This window comes from Mytilus galloprovincialis, chromosome 5 (genome assembly GCF_965363235.1).
Source record: "Mytilus galloprovincialis chromosome 5, xbMytGall1.hap1.1, whole genome shotgun sequence".
Taxonomy (NCBI): domain Eukaryota; kingdom Metazoa; phylum Mollusca; class Bivalvia; order Mytilida; family Mytilidae; genus Mytilus; species Mytilus galloprovincialis.
In genome coordinates this window covers 11,447,766-11,474,493 of record NC_134842.1, presented here as the reverse complement: position 1 = coordinate 11,474,493, position 26,728 = coordinate 11,447,766, and the positions used below count along the sequence as shown (strand labels likewise).

Genomic DNA, 26,728 nt, shown 5'->3' with positions numbered 1-26,728 from the left:
TCCCCTCTCAAGACACACCTGACTTCTTGGTAACCTTTCATGATTTATGTTCTTTTCTCAAAAGACATCTTAGTTCAGCATAAAGTGTCTTTTCTAAAGACACACATGACTTGTTAACCTTTCAGGATTCTTTTCCTTTCTCAAGGCTCATCTAACTTCTTGACAACCTTTTATTATACAGTGTCCTTTCTGAAGACACATCTGACTTATTGTTTACCTTTCAGTCGACAATTTCATTCCAAAGACACACCTGATTTCTTGTTAACCTTCTGGTGTACAGTGTATTTTTTTATGAGACATCCGACTTCTTATTAATCTTTCCCTCTCAAGACAAACATTATACATTGTTTCTTCACAAGACAAAAATAACTTCATGTTAAACTTTCAGTATTCAGTGTCCCTTCTCAAAACACCCGATTTCTTGTTAACCTTTTAGTATACAATTTCCCTTCTTATGACACACCTGACTTCTTATACAGTTTCCCTTTTCAAAGCACATCTGACTTCTGTTCAACCTTGTAGTATATAGTTTCCCTTCTCAAGACACATCTGACTTATAGTTAACTTTTAGTTTACAGTGTCCCTTCTCAAAACACTCCCGATGTCTTATTAACCTTTCGGTATTCATTTACCCTTTTTGATACACATCTAACTCATTGTAAACCTTTCAGTATACAGTTTCCCTTCTCAAGACACATCTGACTTCTTGTTTATCTTTCAGGATACAGAAATCCGGGTTACAAACAAAAAACGAGGGAAACACATCAACTATTAGGAAATCAACGAAACAACAGAAGCACTAAAATGCAACTTTAAATAAACGACAATACAACATACATAGAAACAAATTATTAGATAACAACTGTTATTTTCGATTGGCAAGACACATCCGATTTTTACTTTACCTTTCAGTATACAGTTTCCCTTTTCCAGGCTCACCTGACTTTTCGTTACCTTTCAATATAATTTAAGAGAAAAATATAAATTACAAGGGATTCTTTTTCTGTGTAAATATTGCTTTTTCAATAAAGAACCCAGATATGTTCTAACCGTTTGCTTGCTGCCTCATTAACGTATATCTTTCATCCAATCTCAAATACTAAAATCGGGATGTCGTACATGTACGGTAATGTTATATTGACAAAAAAATACAAACTTTGATTACTTGATATATTTTGAAGTCCCCGAATTTAAAGGCAGATTTAAAGACACTACCATCAGTAATTCATCCTCCGACTTTTATTATCTTTGTATTAAAGAGTTTTATTAATTTTATCATCTATGCATATTTACCTTGTTTTTGTTTTGATTTTGTGGAGAAACGAGCTTAGTTCTATTTAAAGATAACCAGTGTGGACACAGAATGTTTAATATGTGTCAGTATGTTTGGCAGTGTATTCTCCACTGTATAACTGTATTTGATGTGCCCCAATGAAGCTATTTCTAAGTCATACTTGCGGATAATAGATATACTTTGACTATATCACAACATATAGTTGGATATTTTGACTGTATTATCACAACATATAGTTTGGTATTTTGACTGTATCGCAACGGATAGTTGACATTTTAACTATATCACAACGAATAGTTGGATATTTTGACTATCACAAAGGATAGTAGATATTTTGAATTATTGCAACGGATAGTTTGGTAATTTGACTATCACAACGGATAGTAGATATTTTGACTGTATTGCAACGGAAAGTAGATATTTTGACTATATTGCAACGAATAGTTAGGTATTTTGACTGTACCGTAGCGGATAGTTGGATATTTTCACTGTATCTCAACGGTTTGTTGGATATTTTGACTGTATCACAACAGACAGTATGATATTTTGGTTATATCAAAATGGATAGTTATTTTGAAAACCGCAACGAATAGTAGATATGTTGACTGTATCGCAACGGATAGTTGGATAACTTGTACGTTATACAAATTGAGGGACAGATTACATAGGTACTCAGGTCTTTGATTAAAATTAAATAACTGAAAGTTTTCTAAATTGTTGTCAGCATATGCCAGTGTATTATCATGAACATATTAATAGCGGGTCCTAGGTTCAATAAAATAAATTATGTCATTTACAAAAAATATAAAATAATAGAGGTCCAATGATAGAGCCTTGGGATACCCTTTTCTGAATGACAGCCCAATTGCTGAACACTCCCTGAAGTTAGATTTGTTGCCCATGATCCGTAAGATAATTTTGAAGTAATTTCCCCGATTTTGAAAGAAAGACCAAAGGCAGATAATTTATTTGAAAGAATGTAATGTGTTAGACAGTAAAAATCTTTCAAAAGATCCATAAGTATTGCTGTAATAGCATAATATTTTATTCAGAGCTGTTTTCCTTTCCTCAAGGATATACTTGGACTAGATTTTCTTGGGGCAAACAAATGCGTATTGGATGTTGTGTCTGAAAAGCTTATTCTCGGTGAATCTGAGATTAATGTTTGAGGGACCCTTAGGTTGCTATCGGGTTGTGTCATCAGAAACAGATAGTTTTCCTCCATCCTCGGAACTTTTTGGAAAGGTATATGTTTTCCTGGAGGATATCCTCTGAATAGCTTAGAGGGCATCATTGGACCAACGGAAAACAATGGGAAAAAGTATTGACCCTTGAAAGCAAGAATTTTAGTAAAAGTTAATGAATGTGTTCCTGTTAGGTTACTTTTTTTTTAAATATTAAACAAGATTCGTATGTTGTGAACCAGGGTTTAACAATTGGACAAGTACATAAGATTGAATCTCTTTGTGAAGACACACATACGGATTTGAATAGCAAGCAATCGTTTCAACTTCGCTCGGATCTGAAGGCTTTGTATGAGAAGACTTGTGAAAAGTTAGATGAACAACGAAATGATCAGTTAAAAGTACTTCTAAGCAAATATGAAGGTTTATTTCCTGAAGCTGATAAGGAGTTACGCCACACTAATCTTAATCAATACTGGGAAAGCGCAACCAGTCAAGCACATCCTAGGCGCGCTCCGGTGCATTTACGACAAGAAGTTGATAAGAACATTGACGACATGCTAGAAAAAGGAGTCATTGAACCATCTAATAGTCATTGGGCATCAGGTTTTGTAGTAGTGAAGAAAAAGAACTATTCTTATCGCTTCTGTGTTGATTATCGAAAATCGAAGAAGGAAACGATAAAAGATGAATATCCCCTCCCTCGTACTGACGTTTCCCTGGAAAAACTTGCTGGCAGTGCCAAATCCAGAGGGTCAATTAGCTTGCTAGTTAAAAGTCCTAAGTGAGTATGAAGTACAAATAGTACATCATTCAGGTGTGCAACATCGACATCCCGATGCTCTTAGTCGTGTACCCTGTAAACAGTGTCTAAACATTGGACGTTTTTTGATTACGTAAACAATTTTTTATGTAAAGGAGATCTGTGTCATTGTTTTTTTAATTCTTCATCAAAATGAAAGAAAAACTCAGAAATAATTTTATTCAGAAAACTTCAAAAATACTTTAAACGGTAAACACTAGATAAACACAAATCAGTAACAAAACATATAAACATATGCACACTTTTCAATCTGAGTTTATATAAATCGTCTACATGTCGTTAATGTAAAGTAATATTTATGACAGTTTTTTTTCCAATACAGATCTTGCTTGTAACTTTATAAATAATATAGCAAATAACTTGTGCAAAGAACCACGTCAGTTTTAGTTCTCATCTGAAAAAAAAGAAAAGTATTAGAAACATCAGTTTATATTATTTTTGTTTCTGCATGGAGACTTTATTTTAGAAATTATTCCTAATATTGTGAAATAGATTGATTTTTAATTTTTGGTGTTTTAACCCACTTTTAAGCACCGCATTTAGGCTATTTCGTGGCGGCCAGTTTTTTTTGGTGGAGGAAGCCGGAGTGCCCGAAGAAAACAACCGAGTTGCGATAGGAAAACTAACAATCCTAGTCAATTAAGATTGGAGTCGAGTCCATCCGTATGTGCGGGGTTCGAACTCACAACCCAGTGTTGACTGGGTAGTGATTACAGTAGTAACTACTTAGACCACTCGGCCACCGAGGCCCCTAGTAAAATAGAAGGAGGCTCGTTGTATAAGATGAATGATGACGTCTAAGTCAGTCTGCTTTAACAATACGTGGATATTAACAATTATTGATTAAAAAACCATAACTTCTCATTGAAGAAGTCATACAGGAATGTATAATTCCCATAGCTAATATCATCGTTTTTTTAAACTTTGATGGATAGTTGTCTCATTAGAAATTATACCACATCTCCTTTTTGTTACAGCATATACTTGTACTATTAGTTTACTAGTTGTTTACCTTTAGCCTTGGAATCTACCTCCGGAATCTTCATCTGTTAGCAAAAAAAAAATTAAAATTAAAATGAAGATATGTACAACCGATGCAGCATTTCATGACTCTTCTTCATTTATTATTTTTTTTGTCTAATAATTACTACCATCTTCAAGAAGCTATACAATTTCAAAGTCTGACTACCTTATCCCCCCCCCCCCCAACATCCTTACGAGTCGGTCAAAATAACAGCAAATCCAGGATTGTCGAATAGGTAATTTCCTGATGTTCAAAATCATTTTTACTACAAAGCAATTTTCAGCATTTTACTAAATCCAGATGAGTGATTAATCTCAATTCAAAATATTGCAAAGGTTATCGCATTCTGGCGATCAATTTTAACTGTTTTCAATTTTAAATCTTCATGTTAATACCACTTCATGATATAATACACTGTTAACATAGAGATATGCCTCGCCTGTTGGCAGAACATTTGAATTTGATGGACAGAAACTTTGTAACAATTCAAAACTGCTGGACCTTAACAGATTGTTTTTTCTTTCTATTCAAAAATATTGCCGCACCCTCCTCTGCCACCGTAACTACCGGATACTTATGTCTCGCTTTCCACAACTTTCGTCGCAAGCAAGACAAAAAATCAACAGGTATTGCAAGAAGTTTAGAATTCAACGGAATTCTGCATGGAATTCATCTAATTCCGATTTAAACACCGAAGGATCAAAATCTTTTGCAATAGTAAGCCTCGTATACCACCACCCCCAACGAGTTATGACTAGTTTTAAATGGTCAGTATTGTGGATTGAGTTTGAATATACCGAGTTTACTTTTTTAGAGATGCGCTTTCCTTAAATCCGAGGTGATGCTTCTTACCCTGTTACTTTCTTATAATTAGGTAGGATATAAATCTGGCATCATCATCGGATCAACTATTGGATAACAAAAAGAATATTCGTGTGTAAGAGCCGATTGAATACGTTACTAATATAATTACCTGCGGCCGTGCATCTACTTGAGGTAAAGGTAATGACATAGATCGTTTCTGTCTCAGAACTAAGCCGATCTTCTGTGGTGTTAAATATCCATCAATTTCTGATGCGTCTATTTTCATGTTGACTGCGTTTCGTCGCCATTGTCTATTGAGGGTGTTAGGTCCTGCTTCAGTCCGCTGTCGAGGGGCAGCTCTAGGTCCAGATTCAGATCCCATTTTACGTATAAGTTCGTGTTTATTAGAAAATTCCCAAGGTGTTTCATAAAGCTGGAAAACAATGATATTTATATACAGTTATTCCACGGGTGTCATTCGGTTTAACGAGAGAAATGATCGTGAACGAATATATAACGGCGGTCAAGTATTGAGAGACGATCGTGAAAGCTCTGGTAACGGATCGTGAAAGAAATTTCATGTAAATTCTGTTCAGAATCGCTTAATTTCCAAAACGCGGAACAAATCCAAACAAAAAAATATGTCTGTCAAAATGGTTTAACTTCCTCATCATAACTGTGAAATAAGATAAAGAAAATATGCAGTACTTTATGAAAAAACACAAAAGGTGCAATGCATGTCTATGAAATTAATTACTAATAACACGCTTTATGTACCTATAATGGTCATATTTTAGTTTATTTTGATATATTTGAAATTTAAACTTTGGTGTATCTGATTGTACAGTAAAATTAAAGTATGTTCTTCCCTTAAAAGCATTAATTTTTATATTAGAATCTTGAATTTGTTGAATTTCCATCAAACTTGATCGTGAAAGATCAGGCAACGCATTATTTTGATCGTGAAAGATAATGAGTGACCAGACTTAATACTAGTAATCAGAAATCTGTATTTCTTTTACCATTTGATAAACCCGCAACTGGTTGAAGCCTGTAACTATTTTGATAAGGATGAACATTAAAACTATTATTTTTTTTCTATTCAACACTTTACCTCGAAAGTAAAAAAAAAGCAACAACTAAAAACGTGTCTAGATAAGTGTGAAAGATTCAGCTCTGAGAATCGGTCAAGTGCAATTCAGGCAGACCGACACTATTTAACCAATAGTACGGATATGTAACGTTTAAACCAAAATGATATCCATCAAACAAAAAATTACAGCAAAACAGCATCTTTCATGAGTAATTTGAGATTGAACGATAACCAACATTTTGTGCAGCAGTACTTTTTTAAGTTCTTTGTATACAACGCAGATGTGGATTGATTTAACTATATACTACATACTCTAGAATACCAGAGCGCAAATGCAGTAATGTCTCGTCTGCTTTACTTATGATAGTGTATTTGTTGAACGTCTATAATATCAAGGGTTTAACTAGAAGTGTCAAATGCGCTTAAGATTGTCAATGGTTCATAAAAAGAGTTCAAGGTCAGAATACCATGCCATACAGATCTCTACAAATATCCTGTACATCAAATAAATGTGTTCCGATTCTTACAGTGCCTTAGAAACTGACAAATGTAAAAGTTATGCTTGGCCAATTAATTCGGAACATAAGGTCAAAAGTATATGAACCCTGACCGACAGCCAAACATAGACATCTTACTATCATGAAATATATCAAATACAATTGAAGTCATCATGGTCATATTTGATACATGCAGACAGACATGTACACCATACACGAAATACCTTGGCGCTATAGCATACAGGTATATATCCAAAAGGCTAAACCACATAAAACGAACATGATGCATGATAATGAGTTAGATGTTATTTGAAAACTTGCAGCAGTCGAAAATGTACACCTTACAATTATAACAACAGACAGTTATCCTAAAGCTTAACGAATCCGCGATACGGACTTGACCACAAACGGAATCTTCATCCATGAAATGAGGCAAATTCGGGGTCGGTGAATCCTGTCTGACGGACATGTAGTTTATAGGACCCAATATACAAAATGTGGGTATCCTATAACTCATAAGTGAGTACTTCACATGACAATAAAAAGCCTCATCCTACAATCATCCAACTATTTTACATATCATTTTCTGAAAATATTAATACTTTGAAATGCTTAATTAAACCTATTGAGGATTTTGCCCTATCTAGCTTCTCTCAATACCAATAACAAATATTAATTATGATATAATTGAAGAATAATTTGAACGTCTCCGTAGCATCAGATCTTTCACGATCCTTTTCACGATCTTCAAAAATGCGGTACGTGATCTTTCACGATCCGAAAAATCAATTTTTGTGTAAATAGTTCTACATTTACCAAGTTTCAGATTATGTTTATACAAAATAACTATGAGAACCATTTGATTAATTCAAATAGAATGCCCTTATTCGAATAAAAGTAGTTTTTCTAGTCGAATTTGTGAAAAAAATCATGTTTGTTTACATTTTTTATGTCATTGAAATGCCGAGAAGCAATCTGTCTTTTGTTGTTTTGTAATAACTATGTACTTTTAAAACTGGATATTCTCACATACCGATCATAATGTTGAACCATTTTGACAGACAGTTATACTTTGTCGGTAATTTGTCTGTGTAATTAATTAAATTAGAATATTTATTGACTGTTCATATGTCTTCTCGATTAAATGTCTTTCCTGCCGTTACTAGAACTTTCACGATCGTCTCTCAATACTTGACCGCTGTTAGATATTCTTTCACGATAATTTCTCTCGTTAAACCGAATGACACCCGTGTATTCAAGACTAAGCAAAACTAAACCAAGCCAATTGTTCTGCTCGGGAAAAATATGCTCTATTCAAAGGAATAAACAGTACCAACTTTACTACACCAAATGCGCATTTCAACGAGAACGGCTCACGCTAATAAGGTACAGTTATTATTCATTCTTATAATGGTTGATTGATCAAGAAGGTTTAGAAACTATAGATTAATTGATCGTTATTAGTTATATTTTCAGAGTGGACTATTCTTAGCATTTTAAGGACAAATAAATAAATTAGGCATGTACTGTTAAGTGCACGTGGGTCGACCGTGAAAAAAAGGAATTATGACTGCCTCTGGAGAGAGGGCATGCTTTATGAGGGCTAGTAGTTTTAAGTTATGGTGGAGCCCCAAAAAGGAAATATTGAAAGTCAATGTTGAATTCTACAAAACCGAAAAGCTTACATGTTCTGGATCTTCAATTTTGCCTCCTTTGATGTTTACAATCTCATAACCCTAAAATAAAAATTGATGTAGAAGGTAAGAAAAGCATACCAGAAAGGCGGTTTGTGTTTATAAATTAATGTATCTATTTTTGTTTTTGATTTAAAACAATTCTTAATTATAACTCTTTAAGGTTATCTAGAGATCAACTAAATTGATTTCAATGTTGTTTGTATAATCATCGTTTTATATATTTTCGGCCATTGTTCTGTCTGTTTTACAAAAATTTTCAAAAAGTGTAAAAGAGGTATGGCCAATTTCCCGTAAATTCTTTTCATTCGATAAGATAGGTAAATCATGTTTTAAATAGCCCGATAGATGCTAATTATAGTACATTAAAATACGTCAAATCATCTATCTTCATACCTTAAACAGGTATTCCTACAAAAAACCAAGACTATTGATTTTTTTATTTTTATTTTATCTAATTGTTAACATCCTATATGCACATAAGGTATCGTACCATACCACGTAACTTGGTAAGAAGCATAATAATATCAAAAAAATTCAAATGTTTCTCATTCTGAATATATGCTTATCTGTATTTGTCCTGGTCTTTAAGGTTTTATCGTCTATAAGATAAGAAATTATCATATGTACTTAAACTGGACGACAACATCTGACATCAGATGGTCATAGATCGAACACCTTGTGTTACAACCACACAACACATGTAATATGGCCTTTTCTGGCATTTTAACAAATACAACAGCTTCTTGATGTTTTGCATACAATCACGATTTGTAGTGTAATTTATTTTGTTCTGTGGTGTTGTTTTATTTTCTGATGACTTATATGTACCGGTGCAGGGACAGTGGAAAAAAATCAGTACTAGTATCTACACAGTTGGTGAATTTGCGACAACATTTCTGTTGACCATGTTGACTGCATTTGTTACATATAATACCATGTTCAAAAAAGGTTTCTAAAAATTGTTTGTGTTGTTTTGAAACTTGTATACAATGGCCTTATTTTAAGTTATGTGTATATTACACATGCAGCATTTGAACTTCATTGCTACATAATCAATTCTCGTGTTATTGGTTATGTTCTGGCGTTTACACTTCAGTTTAACGGCAGTTGTTCCTTGTAAATATGTAATAAATGTAAACACATGAATAGAACTGGAAGTAAGTCAAGAGTATGTACAGTCATAGGAATGCACACAATAAGCGGAACATTTTTTTTTCTTTGATAAAATGATATATAGTCAAAATGATCCAAAATGACTGAATTAAGCAAACATCCGAAAAAATATGATAAAAACATTAATATCTAATATTTCAACACAAAAAATTCAAAACATCTAGGTGAGATTCGAACTCTTTGTTGATAAAATTCTTTCCTTTTACATGTTTTAAATTCTATGTTTTACCGATTGAGCCACGGTGTTGCATATAAATATTTCTGGTATTAATCAACTATATATGTACAATTTAGCGATGTTCCACTATTTCATTAAAAAGTAGTTTTGTTATTAAGGACACACTAAACCAATTTCATTTTTGAGGAGAAAAGTTGTATAAATAAACTTTTTTTTTGGTTGTTATTTTTTTTTGGTTTGAAATGTCCTTCTTGGGGGATTCCCCTGTTTTTCCAACCAGAAAACACCTTAAATTCTGCATATTTGACTTTCGTCCTTTTTGAGGGTTGAATTAACTATCTTTCATACATATCATGATATCATGATATATAAAAATTCGTAAGGGTTCCACGGAACCCGGTGTCTCGCCTACTTTTTCTGTTAATCGCAGACTCAACAAAAATGAGGAAAAACATCAATAAAAATTTCCCTCACAATACTATCTTTTGATTGAAAGAAGCTTCCAAGTTTGGTAAAAAAATCCAGGATAGTTTATGAATCTAATAAATGTTTTATAAACTTTAACTGCAGACTGTATGTAATGTTAACTGGAAGAAAAACTAAGTCCATTTATAAGTAAAATACGGAAAAAGTGAATTTTTTTTTTACAAAATTTACTTCTGAATAATATCTTATGATCAGAAATAAGCTTTTGTCTAAGTTTGGTAGAAATCCAGGATAGTTTAAGAACATTATAAAATTTTAAAAACTTAAACCACAAAGTCCATTTATAAGTAAAATACGGAAAAGTGGAAATTTATTTTTACAAAATTTTCTTCTTGATACTATCTTATGATCATAAACAAGCTTCTGTCCAAGTTTGGTACAAATCAAGGATAGTTTATGAAAGTTATTAAAATTTTAAAAACTTTAACCACAGAGTGAATGTAATGTTTCCTCGCAGAAAAAACTAAGTCCATTTATAAGTAAAATACAGAAAAGTGGAAATTTATTTTCACAACATTTTCTTCTTGATACTATCTTATGATCATAAACAAGCTTCTGTCCTAGTTTGGTACATATCAAGGATAGTTTATGAAAGTTATTAAAATTTTAAAAACTTTAACCACAGAGTGAATGTAATGTTTCCTCGCAGAAAAACTAAGTCCATTTATAAGTAAAATACGGAAAAAATGGAATTTTATTTTTACAAAATTTACTTCTGGATACTTTCTTATGATCATAAACAAGCTTCTGTCCAAGTTTGGTAGAAATTCAGTATAGTTTAAGAAAGTTATTAAAATTTCAAAAACTTTAACCACAGAGTGAATATTTGTTGACGCCGCCGACGACGCCGACGACGACGGAATGTAGGATCGCTTAGTCTCGCTTTTTCGACTAAAGTCGAAGGCTCGACAAAAATCGAGATATTGATCAAAAAGCATTTTTTTATTTTTTGTTTTTACAGTAAATGTTATTCTTTTAGAACTTTTTGAAATTGGCCCTTCTGTGAAAAAAATTATGGGGAAATTGGCCCTACCTCTTTGTCAACCGTTTTAAAGTTTGAAAATTATATCGGAACTATATCATAATAAATGGGATAGCGTGGTATAATCTACTTCTCTGTTGATTTAATAAATTAAATGTGCATGCTCTATTCGAAGTCAAAAGAAGTTTTTTTGTGTTAAAATTGTGTTCTTACATCTATGTCTGATTCTGTACTCTCTATCCGCTTCTGAGAGGGAAATCTGAATTCTCTACGAATTGATTTTGGATCCCGAGTCATCAATCTTGGATTTGGACCAACTATTTCAGCACACTCCGACTTTATAAAGAAAGAAGCCCCTGGTAGGGTAGTTATTTCCCACCAATCATCAACCTGTTTGATTAAATAATAGATTTCTCCTTCCGTCATTGAGGCTGCTATTTTTTCGTCAATCATTATCACGTAATTATTCTTCGCCTTGACCTTCACGGATGGAAAGTCTGCATACAAAGTATGATGTCCGTCGTCATGGTCGTATACACTTTCCTGAAAAAAAGATTACAAACTTATAGCAAAATAAATTAATATTAGATATTTTCTATATTTTACGGAGGTTTGGCTAGCCACAAAACCAGGTTTAACCCACCATTTTCCCCTCTTAAAATGACCTGTACCAAGTCAGGAAAATGGCAGTTGATATCTTATAGTTCGTTTGTGTGTGTGTTGCAATGTCGTTTGTATTTTGTTGAACTACACCGTTTTTGTCATTTCGTTGTTATCCTCTTATAGTTGATGTGTTTCCCTCGGTTTTAGTTTGTAACCCGGATTCGTTTTCTCTAAATCGATTTACGACTTTTGAACAGCGGTATACTACTGTTGCCTTTATCTACAGTGTTTTTTTTTGGTTAAAATTGTACGGAACTGAATAATATATTTTGGCATCATGATAGCAATTTAAATGTAGGATACAACCCTGGGACTACTATCACACAGAAGGAGTGTAAAAGTAGTCTCAGATACAACCCTGAGACTACTATCACACAGAAGGAGTGTAAAAGTAGTCTCAGATACAACCCTGAGACTACTATCACACAGAAGTGGTGTAAACGTAGTCTCAGATACAACCCTGAGACTACTATCACACAGAAGTGGTGTAAACGTAGTCTCAGATACAACCCTGAGTAGTGTAAACGTAGTCTCAGATACAACCCCGAGACTACTATCACACAGAAGTAGTGTAAACGTAGTCTCAGATACAACCCCGAGACTACTATCACACAGAAGTAGTGTAAACGTAGTCTCAGGTACAAACACGAGACTACTATCACACAGAAGTAGTGTAAACGTAGTCTCAGGTACAAACCCGAGACTACTATCACACAGAAGTAGTGTAAACGTAGTCTCAGATACAACCCTGAGACTACTATCACACAGAAGTAGTGTAAACGTAGTCTCAGATACAACCCCGAGACTACTATCACACAGAAGTAGTGTAAAAGTAGTCTCAGGTACAAACCCGAGACTACTATCACACAGAAGTAGTGTAAACGTAGTCTCAGGTACAAACCCGAGACTACTATCACACAGAAGTAGTGTAAACGTAGTCTCAGATACAACCCCGAGACTACTATCACACATAAGTAGTGTAAACGTAGTCTCAGATACAACCCTGAGACTACTATCCGACAGAAGTAGATTAGTGTAGGCGTAGTCTCAGATACAACCCTGAGACAACTATCACACAGAAGTAGTGTAAACGTAGTCTCAGATACAACTGAAAATCTTAAATAATGTAGCTGTAGAGAACTCGAAAAATCAAAGTTTACCAGTAAGTAAAACAATAACCATCTCAATCGAAGAGGGGACTTCGTATATGTTCTTTCTAACCTAACCGGTCGTACTCAAATTTAATTTAAATCAAAGCACTGTGAGCGCTGTGGGTAGTTATCGAAAAAAAAGTAACGATGCAAATTGCGAAAAACTTGAAATGTTATTTATCACCGATTGTTATATGAATCAATGGTTAATTATAGTGCAATCTGCATATATACAATAGATACATAATATTTCTCAGTATCAACATCTTTCTGTACTGTGCTCTTTCCATTTTCTTCATCTACTATACCAGTTGTTTTCAGAGGTTGTTTTCAAGATTTTGAATAACTTTAAAATGTATATATTTTTTTAAAGATTCAATGCATGTGAGGTTGTATGTATAAAGATGTAAGTTATTCAATTAGATAGAGATTGGTTGTGCATATGTTAGTCGTGTTCAGCCTTTAAAAGGTAAAGAATATCAACATTAAAACATTATTATATTATTTTTTCATAGAAAATAAATTAAGATTACAGCCTTTGATGGCTGAACATACTTTTTTTACTGGAATATTGCGATATTTCAAGATTTCATCTTAGTTGGGAATAATTATGGCAAGCCGTTCTCGTCAAAACTATGTTTAAACACTTTTTTCGAAAAAAATACACACTGAGAATTAAAAACCTAAAATAACACACTGAGAAATCGAAATTACACACTGAGATTTAAAAAAAATAAAAAACACACACTGAGAATTCAAAATTACACACTGAGATTTTAAAAAGACACACTGAGATGAAATAAACTAAAAAACACACACTGAGAATTGTTAATTACACACTGAGATTTCAAAAATACGCACTGAGATTAATATGCAAATTACTAATGAATATTCATGAGATGAATAATTCAACAGATTTATATCTTGATCTCAAGAACTCTTGTCATTATAATGAAATGCGATTCCTTCAACCAACATTCGTAATAAATTTCAAGACTTAACATCGCTCATATTCATAAGTTTGTTGCCTATAATTCAGATCATTACTACCAGTAATTAAACATGTGTCCCTTTGCAAAGTCTTCCAACTGTTTCCCTGATTTCGCTAGTTAATCTTTTATATTTTTGTTACGTTTATATGCTATAATAGAAACTTGAGTAAAAATTTCACTGCATTCTTTTGCAGATTGTTCCAATGTTTTCTTATAATTTTAATAAAGTTTTTCACCATTTGGTTATATTTTGTAATAAGAGTAAGTGGGTATTTTTCTTGTTCTTGTATTTCTAAAGTTTTTTTTTATTAATAATTTGGAACCAAATCGAAGGACTAGCGAGTTTTGTCCCCTTGTTGTTTTAAGCTTGTAATAGATTCAGATTAAGTATGCTAATTGGATATGTGCGCAAAAAAAGTGCGCACAAATCTCAATGTGTAATTTTAAATTCTCAGTGTGTAATTTTAAATTCTCAGTGTGTAATTTCAAATTCTCAGTGTGTGTTTTCAGTGTTTTTATTCTCAGTGTGTCTTTTTGAAATCTCAGTGTGTAATTTTCAATTTTCAGTGTGTAATTTTCAATTCTCAGTGTGCGTTTTTCATTTTTGTAATCTCAGTGCGTCTTTATGAAATCTCAGTGTGTAATTTTTAATTCTCAGTGTGTAATTTTCAATTCTCAGTGTGTAATTCTCAATTCTCAGTGTGCGTTTTGAAGTTTTTAAATCTCAGTGTGCTTTGTTGTAATTCTCAGTGTGTAAATTTTTCGAAAAATGGTTTAAACATAGTTTTGACGAGAACGGCTTGCCATAAATAATAATAATTTCAATAGTATCAAAAAAAAAAATGTAAAGTGGAAACACATATGGGTTTCAAGAGTTGACGGTTATTTTGGGATTTGACTCTTAAATGAAGTTTAACTGTCGAAAGCGTAGTGGAGCCAGTATAACGGATATTTGCGACTGTCTAATCCAAAATTGACGTTTGCAAATCTTCAATTATAGTACTGCTATCCCTATTGTAATGCAATACTCCTAAACTGTTCATAATTAAACATTTCAAATATCTCGTAAACATCGACTGGGATTGCGCAAAATTGTTGACAATTACTCCGACCGTCAACCGTGGAATTGACGACAAACGTTAAGTATTTACAAAAAAAGTTGCTTTTACATATCTAATTGCACTAGAAATCTCATAACTATTACCTTGAAAGTCGGGGTCAAAAATGCAGAATCTGACTGACCTTTTCCTCTTGCCCATAAAGAGTCTGTATTTACTGAAATACGAAGATTTACTTTTGTACCAGTGGTTAATATAATGTTCAAAGAGAAAATTTTCTATGTATATAGTAAACCATTGATGATTATATGAATTCGCGAATATTGATAATATATATAACTTGAACTCTACATTTTAACGGTGTCAATATAAAATTTCAAATTAAATAAGTTAAAAGACTGTTTATTTTATAATGTTGTCTCTTATTTTAAATAAAGCGAAATTGTGTTTTCCCCAGTTAGCTGTTTGGTGTTCTTTAGACATAAAAGATAATAAATTTAAATTAACACACTTGGCATAGACCAGTAATATTTCTTGATGTACATAGCTCCAAGTTCCTTTCATTTTGGACGTAATAAGATAAAATGGACTTCTTCTGCAATACTATGGCGGCTAATTGTAAATACATTGACACATACTCATATCTTTGACTAATATTTGAAGTGTGATTTGACTGAAATTGAGTTTATTTGTAACTGAAATACTTTTTATACAATGCACCATCACCAGTCTACCAAATTGATCGAACTTTGCCGTGGAATTTGTCCACTTTGAATAAAACGAAGAAGAGAAGAGAACTGCCTGTCTCAAAGTCAATATTTGGCTTGGTGAAATCAGTGTTACAAACACTATTGCGTCTCATCATCACGGTATGGGTCGAAGTCAAGTGTACGGGCTTGAGGACCTTGCAAGGTACGTCTCGAATATAGTTATACTATCACACTTAATAAAGGAGCTACATGTACCATTGTCCTGCATTTTTTTAATTGTAATTTTTGTCCTGCCTTTTCATTTTTCACTCTTTTCGGTACTGTCTTTATTTTATTAGTTTACCTTTAACTGTCATCCTGCCTTTTTTTTTTATTAAAAATCCTACCCTTTTTTTAATATTTCATCCTACCCCCTAAAAATCTCCAAGGGAGAAATTAAGAATACTAAAAATCTTAACTATTTTCTCAATAAGCTCAGCGTCAATGACAAAAGACTAATACCAATATCTAGTACATGTGTATAAGGATACCTTGTAATGTCTACATGTACATGTTCGTCAGAAAAGGTTTACTTGACCTTGACCTCATTTCATGGACATGTAACAGACGGAACCTTCAATGACCTTGACCTCATTTAATGGACATGTGACAGACGGAACCTTCAATGACCTTGACTCATTTTCATGGTTCAGTGGTCAAAATTAAGTTTTTGAGTTTTGGTCTTCTTTTTTTTTAGTACTATATGCAAAAGGTCAACTATATTTGGTGTATGGAAATATTTTATGATCTATATGTCAGTCGTGCATGTTTTATTTGACCTTGACCTCATTTTCACGGTTCATTGCTCAGTGTTAAGTTTTTGTATTTTGGTCTGTTTTTCTTAAACTATAAGCAATAGGTAAACTATATTTGTTGTATGGAAGAATTGTTTGCTGTACATACCTGCCTGGCATGGTTCATCTGACCTTGACCTCATTTTCATGGTTCATTGGTCAATGTTTAGTTTTCTTGGTTAATGTTAAGTTTATTTGACAGTTATAATAAACCTTTATATTTAGGACTATCAACATAATATCAATGATTAGTAAAGAAGGCGAGACATTTCAGCGTGTGCACTCTTGTTTTATGTTAATTATGGTGCAGGCGACTAGGATTTTTATTTAGGACTGAATACTTACCTGTTTTGTTTGCATTATTACCACTACTAGTATCTAAACCTTCATTTTCTTCAGTTATCACAAACAGTGGGCTCTTTAACTCGTTTATGGCAGATGGCAGCTTTACCTTCTCCATGTCAAATTCTGGGAAACAATTAAAAGTTACTAAAGATTTAGAGTTAAATATAGGACAAGAACAAGAACAAGTCAGTTACTTCTTGCAGATAAAACATTTTAGGACAAGAACATATTAATAGCTTCTGGCAGTTTAAACAGATTAGGACGATAACATATCAATGGCTTTTGAATACATTACTCTGACTCCATGCAGAGAAGTTTTTGGTATTACTCATAACCATTATGTGATTGTCAAGGGTGGATAAACTATGGCAGCCGAGTGCGGCTAATTATGGCTTTTCTCTATTTTTTATTTTTTATATAAAGTGAAAAACGCGAAAACGTGTTTTCATTTTAGTTATGTCTCGACTTTTCTATGCGTCTTTGCGATTTCGCAATTCGCGTTTGCGCTTTTCCCTTTAAATCTACAACGCGAAATCGCGAAATTGGCCGCATTCGACCACCACAATAAACAACAAAACCTATTAATTGGATGTGATAGAAATAATATAATAATATTGGGCTACCAAGAAGCAACAGACCAATGCAAACAAATGATTTCCTAATTTCTTACATATACATTTGTAGATATACTAATATACATTGTACGTAAATCAATTTACGGACCAAGATATTTTGTACCTTGTCATCTATTAAATATGTTTACCTTTATATTCCCGCGTACTCGGCAAACCAGCCGACATGTCCTCTAACCTCTGTAGTATACATTCTGAAAATAATAATGAAAAGCCATCTTCGCTAGCCTGAAGGTTGCTGTGAAGGGGGGCTGGATCGCAACCCTTGGCTAGTGAAGATGATGAAAAGTAGGATCAAACACAACTTTATAAAGGCACTGTTTTACTGTTTCAAAATTCTAATTTTCCGACATAGTAAAAAAAAAAAAGACCGACTTAACCTAAACCACTAATGAAAACGCAACTGTACGAGGTGATGTAAATTAAAAAAAAAAATGTGCAGTTTTTAAGGGCATACGAAACAGTTACAGGGGAGGTAATGACGTTGCTAACGTAAGATGTTATTTTCGCGACGTCAAACTGTGACATATCGGGAAAAGATGCATTTTTCGACTGATTTTTATCATTCAAACTGATTTAATTTGAAAACGAGTGCATGGACCCTTATTTTTTAAAACGACATTTTGTTTCATTTTGCAGGGAGATTATGTGGACCAAATTTTATAAAACTGTAAATAGTGCATTTTTTTTAATTTTGATAAATATACAGCAAAAAATGACATTTTTTTTCTCAGTTCATGACCATTTGATAAATATGAGTTATTTCTGAATAAAAAATGCATATTTGTTTAGGATACTTATAAAATAAAGAAATTACAAATTATTTAACAAAAAACAATTTGTGTTTATCTTTTAAAACAAAAAAGTTATGACTTTCTTTCGAAAGGAAAAATACGGCCACAAATCCGAATTTTAAGCAAATATGCAAAATTTCGACCTCATTTTACTCAAAAAGTAGCACATAAAGGTATATTATTTATTACATATTTGATTTAATCAGGCAAAAAATAGCCTATATGGAAATTTTCATCGAACTGTAAATACGGAATCAAAACTGTATCGTATGCCCTTAAGCGCGGTACAAGACAGAAAAACAACGCCAATGATAAAATTAAAATGAATGGAAAAATAGTCTACGAACGGGTCTGGTTTTTATTTTTGATATCAATTTCCTGTTGATGTTTTTCTAGAACTGGTAGCTACGGGGCGCCGAATGGGACTCTTGTGGTTTTGTACTCAAAATTCAATTTTGTACGGACAAAAGTGACTTTTGTTCAACAAAAATAAGTTCAGTTTAACAAAATTTGTATCATACTACAAATTTAAAATTTTGTCATACAAAATTATCTATCAGCGGACAAAAGTCACTTTTGTCATGACAAAATTCATTTTTGTTACACAGACTTGAATTTTGTTACCTAATTTGAAAATTGGGCGACAAAAGTCAATTTTGTATTCAAATTAGTTTAGTTTGGTTTCTGTGAACTAATTTGCATACAAAATCGACTTTTGTTACACAAAATTGACAAAAATGAATTTTGTCTCAACAAAATTGACAAAATTGACTTTTGTCTCAACAAAATTGACAAAATTGACTTTTGTCTCAACAAAATTGACAAAATTGACTTTTGTGAGACAAAATTGACTTTTGTCTCAACAAAATTGACAAAATTGACTTTTGTCTCAACAAAATTGACTTTTGTCTCAACAAAATTGACAAAATTGAATTTTGTCTCAACAAAATTGATTTTTGTCTCACGAAAGTCAATTTTGTCTCACGAAAGTCAATTTTGTCTCATAAAAGTCAATTTTGTTGTTACAAAATTGAATTTTGTCGTCACAAAAATGAATTTTGTCGTCACAAAATTGACTTTTGTCTCAACAAAATTGACAAAATTGACTTTTGTCTCAACAAAATTAACAAAATTGACTTTTGTCTCAACAAAATTGATTTTTGTCTCAACAAAATTGACAGAATTGACTTTTGTCTCAACAAAATTAACAAAATTGACTTTTGTCTCAACAAAATTGACAAAATTGAATTTTGTCTCACAAAATTGAATTTTGTCTCACAAAAATCAATTTTGTCTCACAAAAGTCAATTTTGTCTCACAAAAGTTAATTTTGTCTCACAAAAGTCAATTTTGTCTTACAAAATTGAATCTTACCTCACACAATTGACTTTTGTGATTTAATTTCCATATCAGGTAACAAAAGTCAATTTTGTATGCAAATATGTTTATTTTTGCATACCTTTTAGACAAAATTGACTTTTGTCATGACAAATATGAATTTTGTCTACAAAAATGAATTTTGTCATGACAAAAATTAATTTTGTCTACACAAATGAATTTTGTCATCACAAAATTGAAGTTCTCACAAAACAAGTCTGTAGCACATAGTTTTGTAAGACAAAAAACGATTTTGTTATGACAGAATTGAATTTTGTACAAAACCACAAGAGTCCCATTCGGCGCCCCGTAGTAGCAGCCGTGACAAGACTCTGTCTGTAATGTCTTGCGCGTCACTCTCGTCATTATTGTTTATTTCACACCCGAACTTCTCCTCTGACGTTGTTGTCCAGTACTGAGTTTCTCTGCATTTCAGTTTAAGAGAAATGTCCGCATACAACGTTCCATCCTGGAAAAAAATAGTAAATTTCAAAATAAAAATGAGAAAAAAGTATAAACTAGACAAAGTGATGCCCTCGCACCTAACAACTGTATTATAACAAAGTCAATGTAGGACTTTCTTTGAGATATTATTGTGTCTGTGAGACACAATTGAAACCCCCGTAGATTCAAAAGACGCAATTGATGCCCCCGTAGATTCAAAGTGTTATCTTAGAATAACTATAACATTTAATCGCTTATACCCCAAAAATGACAAAGTTCAACTCCCAAAAAGACCAGATATCAATAAAAATCAAAACCCTGACCAGATGCACACCTTCAATATGTGTACAAACAGCCAGCAAAGCGAAAAATTTGTAGCATTCAAACTGTAGTTGGAGTTATCTGGAAGCGTTCCTCTTATGCAAGTAAATACTCCAAACAATGACAAGGTTCAAATATCTACCTAAAGAGCAAATATTAATTGAAATCAAAACCCTGACCACATGCACACCTTCAATATGTGTACAAACAGCTAGCAAAGTGAAAATTTCGTAGCATTCAGTCTTCCGAAAAAAGTGGCTGCTATCATTATTGGTATTTAAAACGAGCTTAAATGCTTTGAGAATCAGTACAAGCCGTGAAATTGTCGAATTCCACTGTTAATTTATATCTAACTAAAATTTTGCGAATTTTGAAACGTTTGAGTTTCATACAGTTTTTTGGTTTGTAGACATATCATCAAAATTGGCCTTTGGAAAAATGTGGAGGCAATCTTGATTGGATGCTAAAAGTAGCTGCCGCCTTGAGTCTAGTGGATTGAAACGATATTTCCAATTCAATGTTGACACAGAGACATGTCTGTCCTTCCTGTAACTTTGCAAACATTTGTGACTTTTTTGAACGCATCTATCCCACTGAACTTTAGATTAAGGATACAACAAATACAGATTGCCTCATATCTTGACTTACATCCAGATATTGACAATAAACATTTACGACAAAAGAGATGATTTAAGCTTCCGAATTACAGACTTCTCATTCCTGTGTAGCAACATTACTCAGAATCAGATTCAGAATAATTTATTATAGTGTCACATACCAATATAAAGCACAATGAATACATAATTACATAATATGCAATTAAAAATTAAATATTACAATTACAATATTGGTACCCAGCAAAATTACTGACTTATGCGACACTTTAAAAATATAACACATATTATAAAACAATAAAACTAATGTACTAAAATATTATTACACACAATACCTCCTTCGATAAAACATGTGATATAAAGTTTAAGCTAAAAGTAATTGAATTGCATCATTTGCAGGGGCGGATCCAGGATTTGGGAAAGGGTGGGCGAAGTAAATTGAATTTTTTTGGGACCTTTTTAGGCTAAAAAACATAAAATAAGTGTACAATGAACTTTTTACACGGTTCCTGAAGTTGGGCATGCATATTTTATAGTTGCTGTAAAGTGAAAGGGTTGGACATTTTTGATGCCATATTCTCCCATTATAAAATGATTGGATAGATCGAAAGCTATGTACTAATATAATTGATGTGGGAGTTGGCAGTAAAAAATGGACATGGAAATTTCTCGTTTGTTTATTAAGTAAAACCTCACAATTTATTTGTTTTAAACAAGATAGACGCCGGGCTATCGATGAAATTTATAATAGACCGACACGAGATAAGAAACAAACAAACAATTTTGTCCAAATGTTTGGTTGAAATGTTTCAGCCAACAAGGGAAGTGAGGGTTCCAAATTAACCACAGTCTACGAATGAGTCTGAAAGGACAACGAATTTATGAATGACGGTCGACAAATGGAGACAAAATGGCCACACCAAGCAGGCAGGTTGCAGTCGGGCTTTGAAAAAAGTATTCCATATATCAGTTCGGCGAAACAAATATTCCGGTCAGATATAGGATTTACATGCAAACCCCGGCAACAAAAAATAACACCCGTTTATTATTCATCATGTTCATTTTATGCTAAATAATTATGTTTGAAATTTTTGTTTCTAATAGCAAATAAGTGGACAAAATTATTGTTTTCAATCCAGATATATACGACCAGAATTTTTGATTAAGACAAAAATCAGGGTAAGATTTTTTCTCTCAAACTTCTCAGATCATTGCCCCCTCAAATCAAATAGTTCATACCTTTAAAAAGACATAAAATCTATCTAGAGCTTACTGACTGGGGATCATTATTCAGCTATGTTATTTATAGGCTGGGGCCTTTGGGATTAAACATGTTTTCGTAGATACATAATATTGCTATGGAACTTTCACGAGAGTGTAATAGAGTATTACTTTCTGTTTGGTGAAATTAAGAAATAGAAGTCAGTACGTTCTTGCTCAATCCTTTGTTGCTTTGAAGGTGTCATGCTTGTCACCTTCATCATAAGCAAGTGTTACTGTAATCTGAATTTCAAAATGACTGAATGACGGGTTTTTTTTTTTCGACGCACTGGTTAACACCGCCGTAGCGAATCACATGACGTTGACATAACCAATAATATATTACAGTAAATACGAGCAAAAATTATCGTTATAAGTTTATAAGAAATGTCGCATAAAAACAAAATACACGGGAAATGGCAAATTTCACGCAGTCTTAGTCTGATTAATAATTTTTACAAAAAAAAAAAAAAAAAAAGTCCAAGCAAAAAGGGTGGGGGGGGGGGGGGGGGGGGCGTACGCCCTCTACGCCCCCTCTGGATCCGCCACTGATTTGACATTAAAACAATAAATGTGTCTTGTAAATCAACATTCCTGCTGTGCCTGTATACGGAGTATATATCACACAGTTGATACGATATTCAAGGGCTTGCATTTCCTATTATGATTACCTTAATAGAGAGCTGTTCACAAGGAAGCTACCAAGTTCTTAGCAATCATTAGAGATTAATATTAAACTTAACTAACATTTGTACAGTACTATGCAGAAGTTTAAAAATTAATAGGGGACCGAGGGGACATGGCAACACAATAGGTTTGCAGTTGAGATATACAAATATTTAAACGACTGCAAAATAAATATGCACCAACAAATGGACAAATGAATTTATATCATAAGCCAAATTGACCTGCTCCGTTGATATAGTAATCAACTGGCAAACAGAATATGCTAATCGATCATATCTTACTTGCAGATGAAACTCCTTCTCCATCAACTGCCAGGCGTCCTCCACCATGTCCCATTGGGGTAGCATAGTTTTTATAACTTTTATGTATTTCTCCATTATCTGTGCTTGCCCTTTACTGTACTTTTTTAAAATATGAAGGACTATTTCTTCACTTTTTCTCCAAATTTCTTGAAATTTTTCCTCGGTTATTGCCATAGATGAAAATTGTTTTCGTTGCTCATACAGTTGACCAACCCATTCACGTTCCTCGGAGTCTAGTTCTGCGGTCAGTAGTAGGTTGTGAAGCATAGAGACAGTCAGTTCATCTGGTTCAATTGTTTTAACGGTAAGTAAATCTGAAGTCACAACTGTCAAATGTGTGTCTTTTTTCACAGACTTATCAACTTTAAAGAAACATTCAAGTAGTTCTCGTTGAAATCGCAGACAAGAAATTTCAGCTTTTGACTCCGAACATATTTTACATTTAGATTTTTGTAATTGTTGAAGGAGTTTGTCTTTGTTTTTACTGATATACTGTGAAATGTTTTCATCTGTGAGATCGTTTTTTAAATATTTACTAGCGAAGAAAGAAAGGAGAGTATCTTTACACACATCGTAAAGGAGAAACAACAACTGAAATATTCTCTCTTCTTCACTGCTTCTCATCTTAACACCGTAAACAGCTGAAATAAAAACATGCGTCACACATCATATATATAGATAGTAACAGTTGACAAGAACATAACAAATAAAAAAACCCAACATTTTCTATTAAAATACTATTGTTTCCATTTTCATTAGCGATTGGGAGAATCTAATACATTTCCATAAAGGACAATCGTAACGATTATAATACATTATGGGCTAGAGGATACCAAGGGAGTAATAAAAAAATAACAATGTAAATTAGGAAAAACGTATTAAATCATAGCCCTAACAAAAGACCACAAAACGGCGAAAATATGTACTCAATCCCTGTAGCAACATACCAAGAGTACACACGCTGAATTGTCTCGTCTCCTATTGAAAAAAAAATCATAATTGAAGAACGATAATGAGTTAAATGTCAACTGAAAAAAAAACCACGAACAAATCAACAATGTTCAATGATTAAAGAAAATGCGGTGAAGGTCAGATGAACCCTGAAAGATAGACATGTGCAACTTACAATCATCCCATACACCAAACATAGTGACATTTTTGCTTATAGTCTCGTAGTAAAAGAGCAAGACCCAAAATCTAAACATTATTCAATTAATCATGAAATAAAGGTCAATGTCAGTTGAAACCTGCAAGTCAGACATGTATACCTTAAAATCCTTCCATACACCAAAGATGGTGGACATATTGATTATAGGATCTTATAGAATCTGAGATCTTATAGAATTCTTTCAAACGATACTATTATACACTACGTTAATATACACCATTGATTATGTTTATTGTGGCAATAATTGACAGATATTCCATCTATACTTCGAATTGCATGATGGAAATATATGTAAGAACCTTAATAGCCAGTCATGATTGATGTTAGGCTAGTTGTCACTTTAAAGTATGTAGATTGCTTGGTCACCGCGATATCCCCATTATCCGGATACTTTCGTGCATTGAGGAGTCAAGATAACAATGATCTTAGCAATTTTTATGCCGAAACGATAACGAAATGTCAACAGACTTTAAAACAAGGTGTATTTTAGTTTGACAGCAACGTCGGTTAGAAGGATAAATTGGTAGATTGTTGGTTTGCTTTACGTCCAGTGGCAAATATTTCTTTCATATTCAAGACGATAGTGGGATAAAACAAAATTCTTTTAAATTCATCATAATAGGGATAACTGTAACAAAGTTTGAAAAGAGAGAGGCAAATACACACCTCTTATGATATGAACCGCATGTCAGAACACACATGAGGTCATATGTGAGTTGTGCGTTCTTAACAGACTTTATAATGAAATATAAAATATGGCACGTTATATCATCTGACTTAATGCCTACCTTATCACCTCCGTTAGCAAATAGAGTCTTTATTCCCTTCTATTGATAAACACCGTAATATTGGTATACTTATTCCTCTACTTTGTCTTCTTTCTTGCTATATAAACTGATTTGTTTACATCCAAAAAAACAACAACACTTGATATCAAAGTGTAAATGAGTAGATCTCATCACGGGGTCACATTAGCAATCACGGGAAATATGGTAATTCGACCGGTTCATATCATATTGAAAAGTCAAACAAATCGCGAAAGAATTTGAAATTATACGGGCTTTCTCAATTGGACAATTGTAAGGCAGCAACCATTTGATTTTCTGGGGGGGGGGGGCTATGGTTTTTTTTGGAAAAAAAAGTTTGTTTCCAGTTTTTGGAGAAAAAAATAATTTGTTTTTGATTCTGAGAAAAAAAAATTGTTTGTTTCACCCTCAGCTGCCACTATATGTAATGCTAAAATTGAAAGAAAAAAATTGTTTTCGACTTGTCGCGAAAAAAATAGATTGTTTTTCGCCGCAGGCGAAAAAAAAAATTTGTCCAGAAAAAAAAACCATAGCCCCCCCCAGAAAATCAAATGGTTGCTGCCTAAGTGAAATCAAAATGTTTTTAAGGAAAAAAAAATTATTGGCGCATTGTTGTAAGCATGAAAACAGTATTGTTCACGATCCCAAACGTGCATGTAGAATCAGTAACCGGTAGCATTCAATAATAAAAAAAAAACGTTGATAGAAAACCAGACACTTACCCCCCCCCCCCTCCTCACAAAAAATAAATGAATAAAAAAAACCTTAATGTAAAAAGTCAAATATTGGAATATTGGAATGTTCTTCTAAGCTGACATGAATTATCAGTGATATGGTCATATTTATAAATTAACTGTTTACAAAACTGTTTTAAATTTTTGAAATACTAAGGCTTTTCTACCTCAGTAATAGATTACCTTAGCTGTATTTTTCAAAACTTTTAGGAATTTTGGTCCTTAATGGTCTTCAACTTTGTATTTTTAATTGGCCTTTGTAACTTTTTTGGATTCGAGCGTCACTGGTGAGTCTTTTGTAGAAACGCGCGTCTGGCGTAAATACAAAATTTAATCCTGGTATCTATTATGTGTTTTTTTTTAATATTCTCGAATATTTTAACTCTTTTTAATTTGGCCTGTTCTTTTCCATACGATATTCTTAAATAATAGTAGTTGATAAATATTGGTCCCTTTATTGAATAATGATGCTGATCATGCTGAATTATTTATAAAGCTAAACTTTCTGATAAGTTTTGCTGTTTACAGTGTTTACAGTCTCTTTCTCGTCACTAAAGATTTATTTAAGATTTGAATGCTTCTTTTTTGTAACTTCATTGGGG

At 33.0% G+C, this 26,728-nt stretch overlaps 1 protein-coding gene across 1 annotated transcript; it reads right to left on the bottom strand.

Moving 5' to 3' along the window:
• Nucleotides 1-3,445: 3,445 nt before the first annotated feature.
• Nucleotides 3,446-25,574, bottom strand: LOC143075138 (uncharacterized). The gene is made up of 12 exons (XM_076250455.1): nt 25,375-25,574; nt 23,398-24,059; nt 20,108-20,259; nt 18,761-18,819; nt 17,751-17,813; nt 16,988-17,110; nt 15,246-15,316; nt 11,449-11,778; nt 8,405-8,455; nt 5,299-5,562; nt 4,314-4,347; nt 3,446-3,695 (listed from the first exon to the last, which is right to left on the bottom strand). The coding sequence occupies exons 2-12, from the start codon at nt 24,040-24,042 to the stop codon at nt 3,685-3,687; spliced, it is 1,803 nt and encodes a 600-aa protein (XP_076106570.1). The 5' UTR covers nt 24,043-24,059; nt 25,375-25,574; the 3' UTR covers nt 3,446-3,684.
• Nucleotides 25,575-26,728: the final 1,154 nt, after the last annotated feature.

What these genes read in the sequence shown, in the direction of transcription:
- LOC143075138 (XM_076250455.1), bottom strand. Translation starts at nt 24,042, where the DNA reads ATGAGAAGCAGTGAAGAAGAGAGAATATTTCAGTTGTTGTTTCTCCTT. An exon ending in GACAGAGTCTTGTCACGGCT is followed by an intron (nt 18,820 to 20,107) that starts GCTACTACGGGG and finishes CGGCGCCCCGTA; the next exon opens with GCTACCAGTTCTAGAAAAAC. An exon ending in GAGTACGCGGGAATATAAAG is followed by an intron (nt 17,111 to 17,750) that starts GTAAACATATTT and finishes ATTGTTTCCCAG; the next exon opens with AATTTGACATGGAGAAGGTA.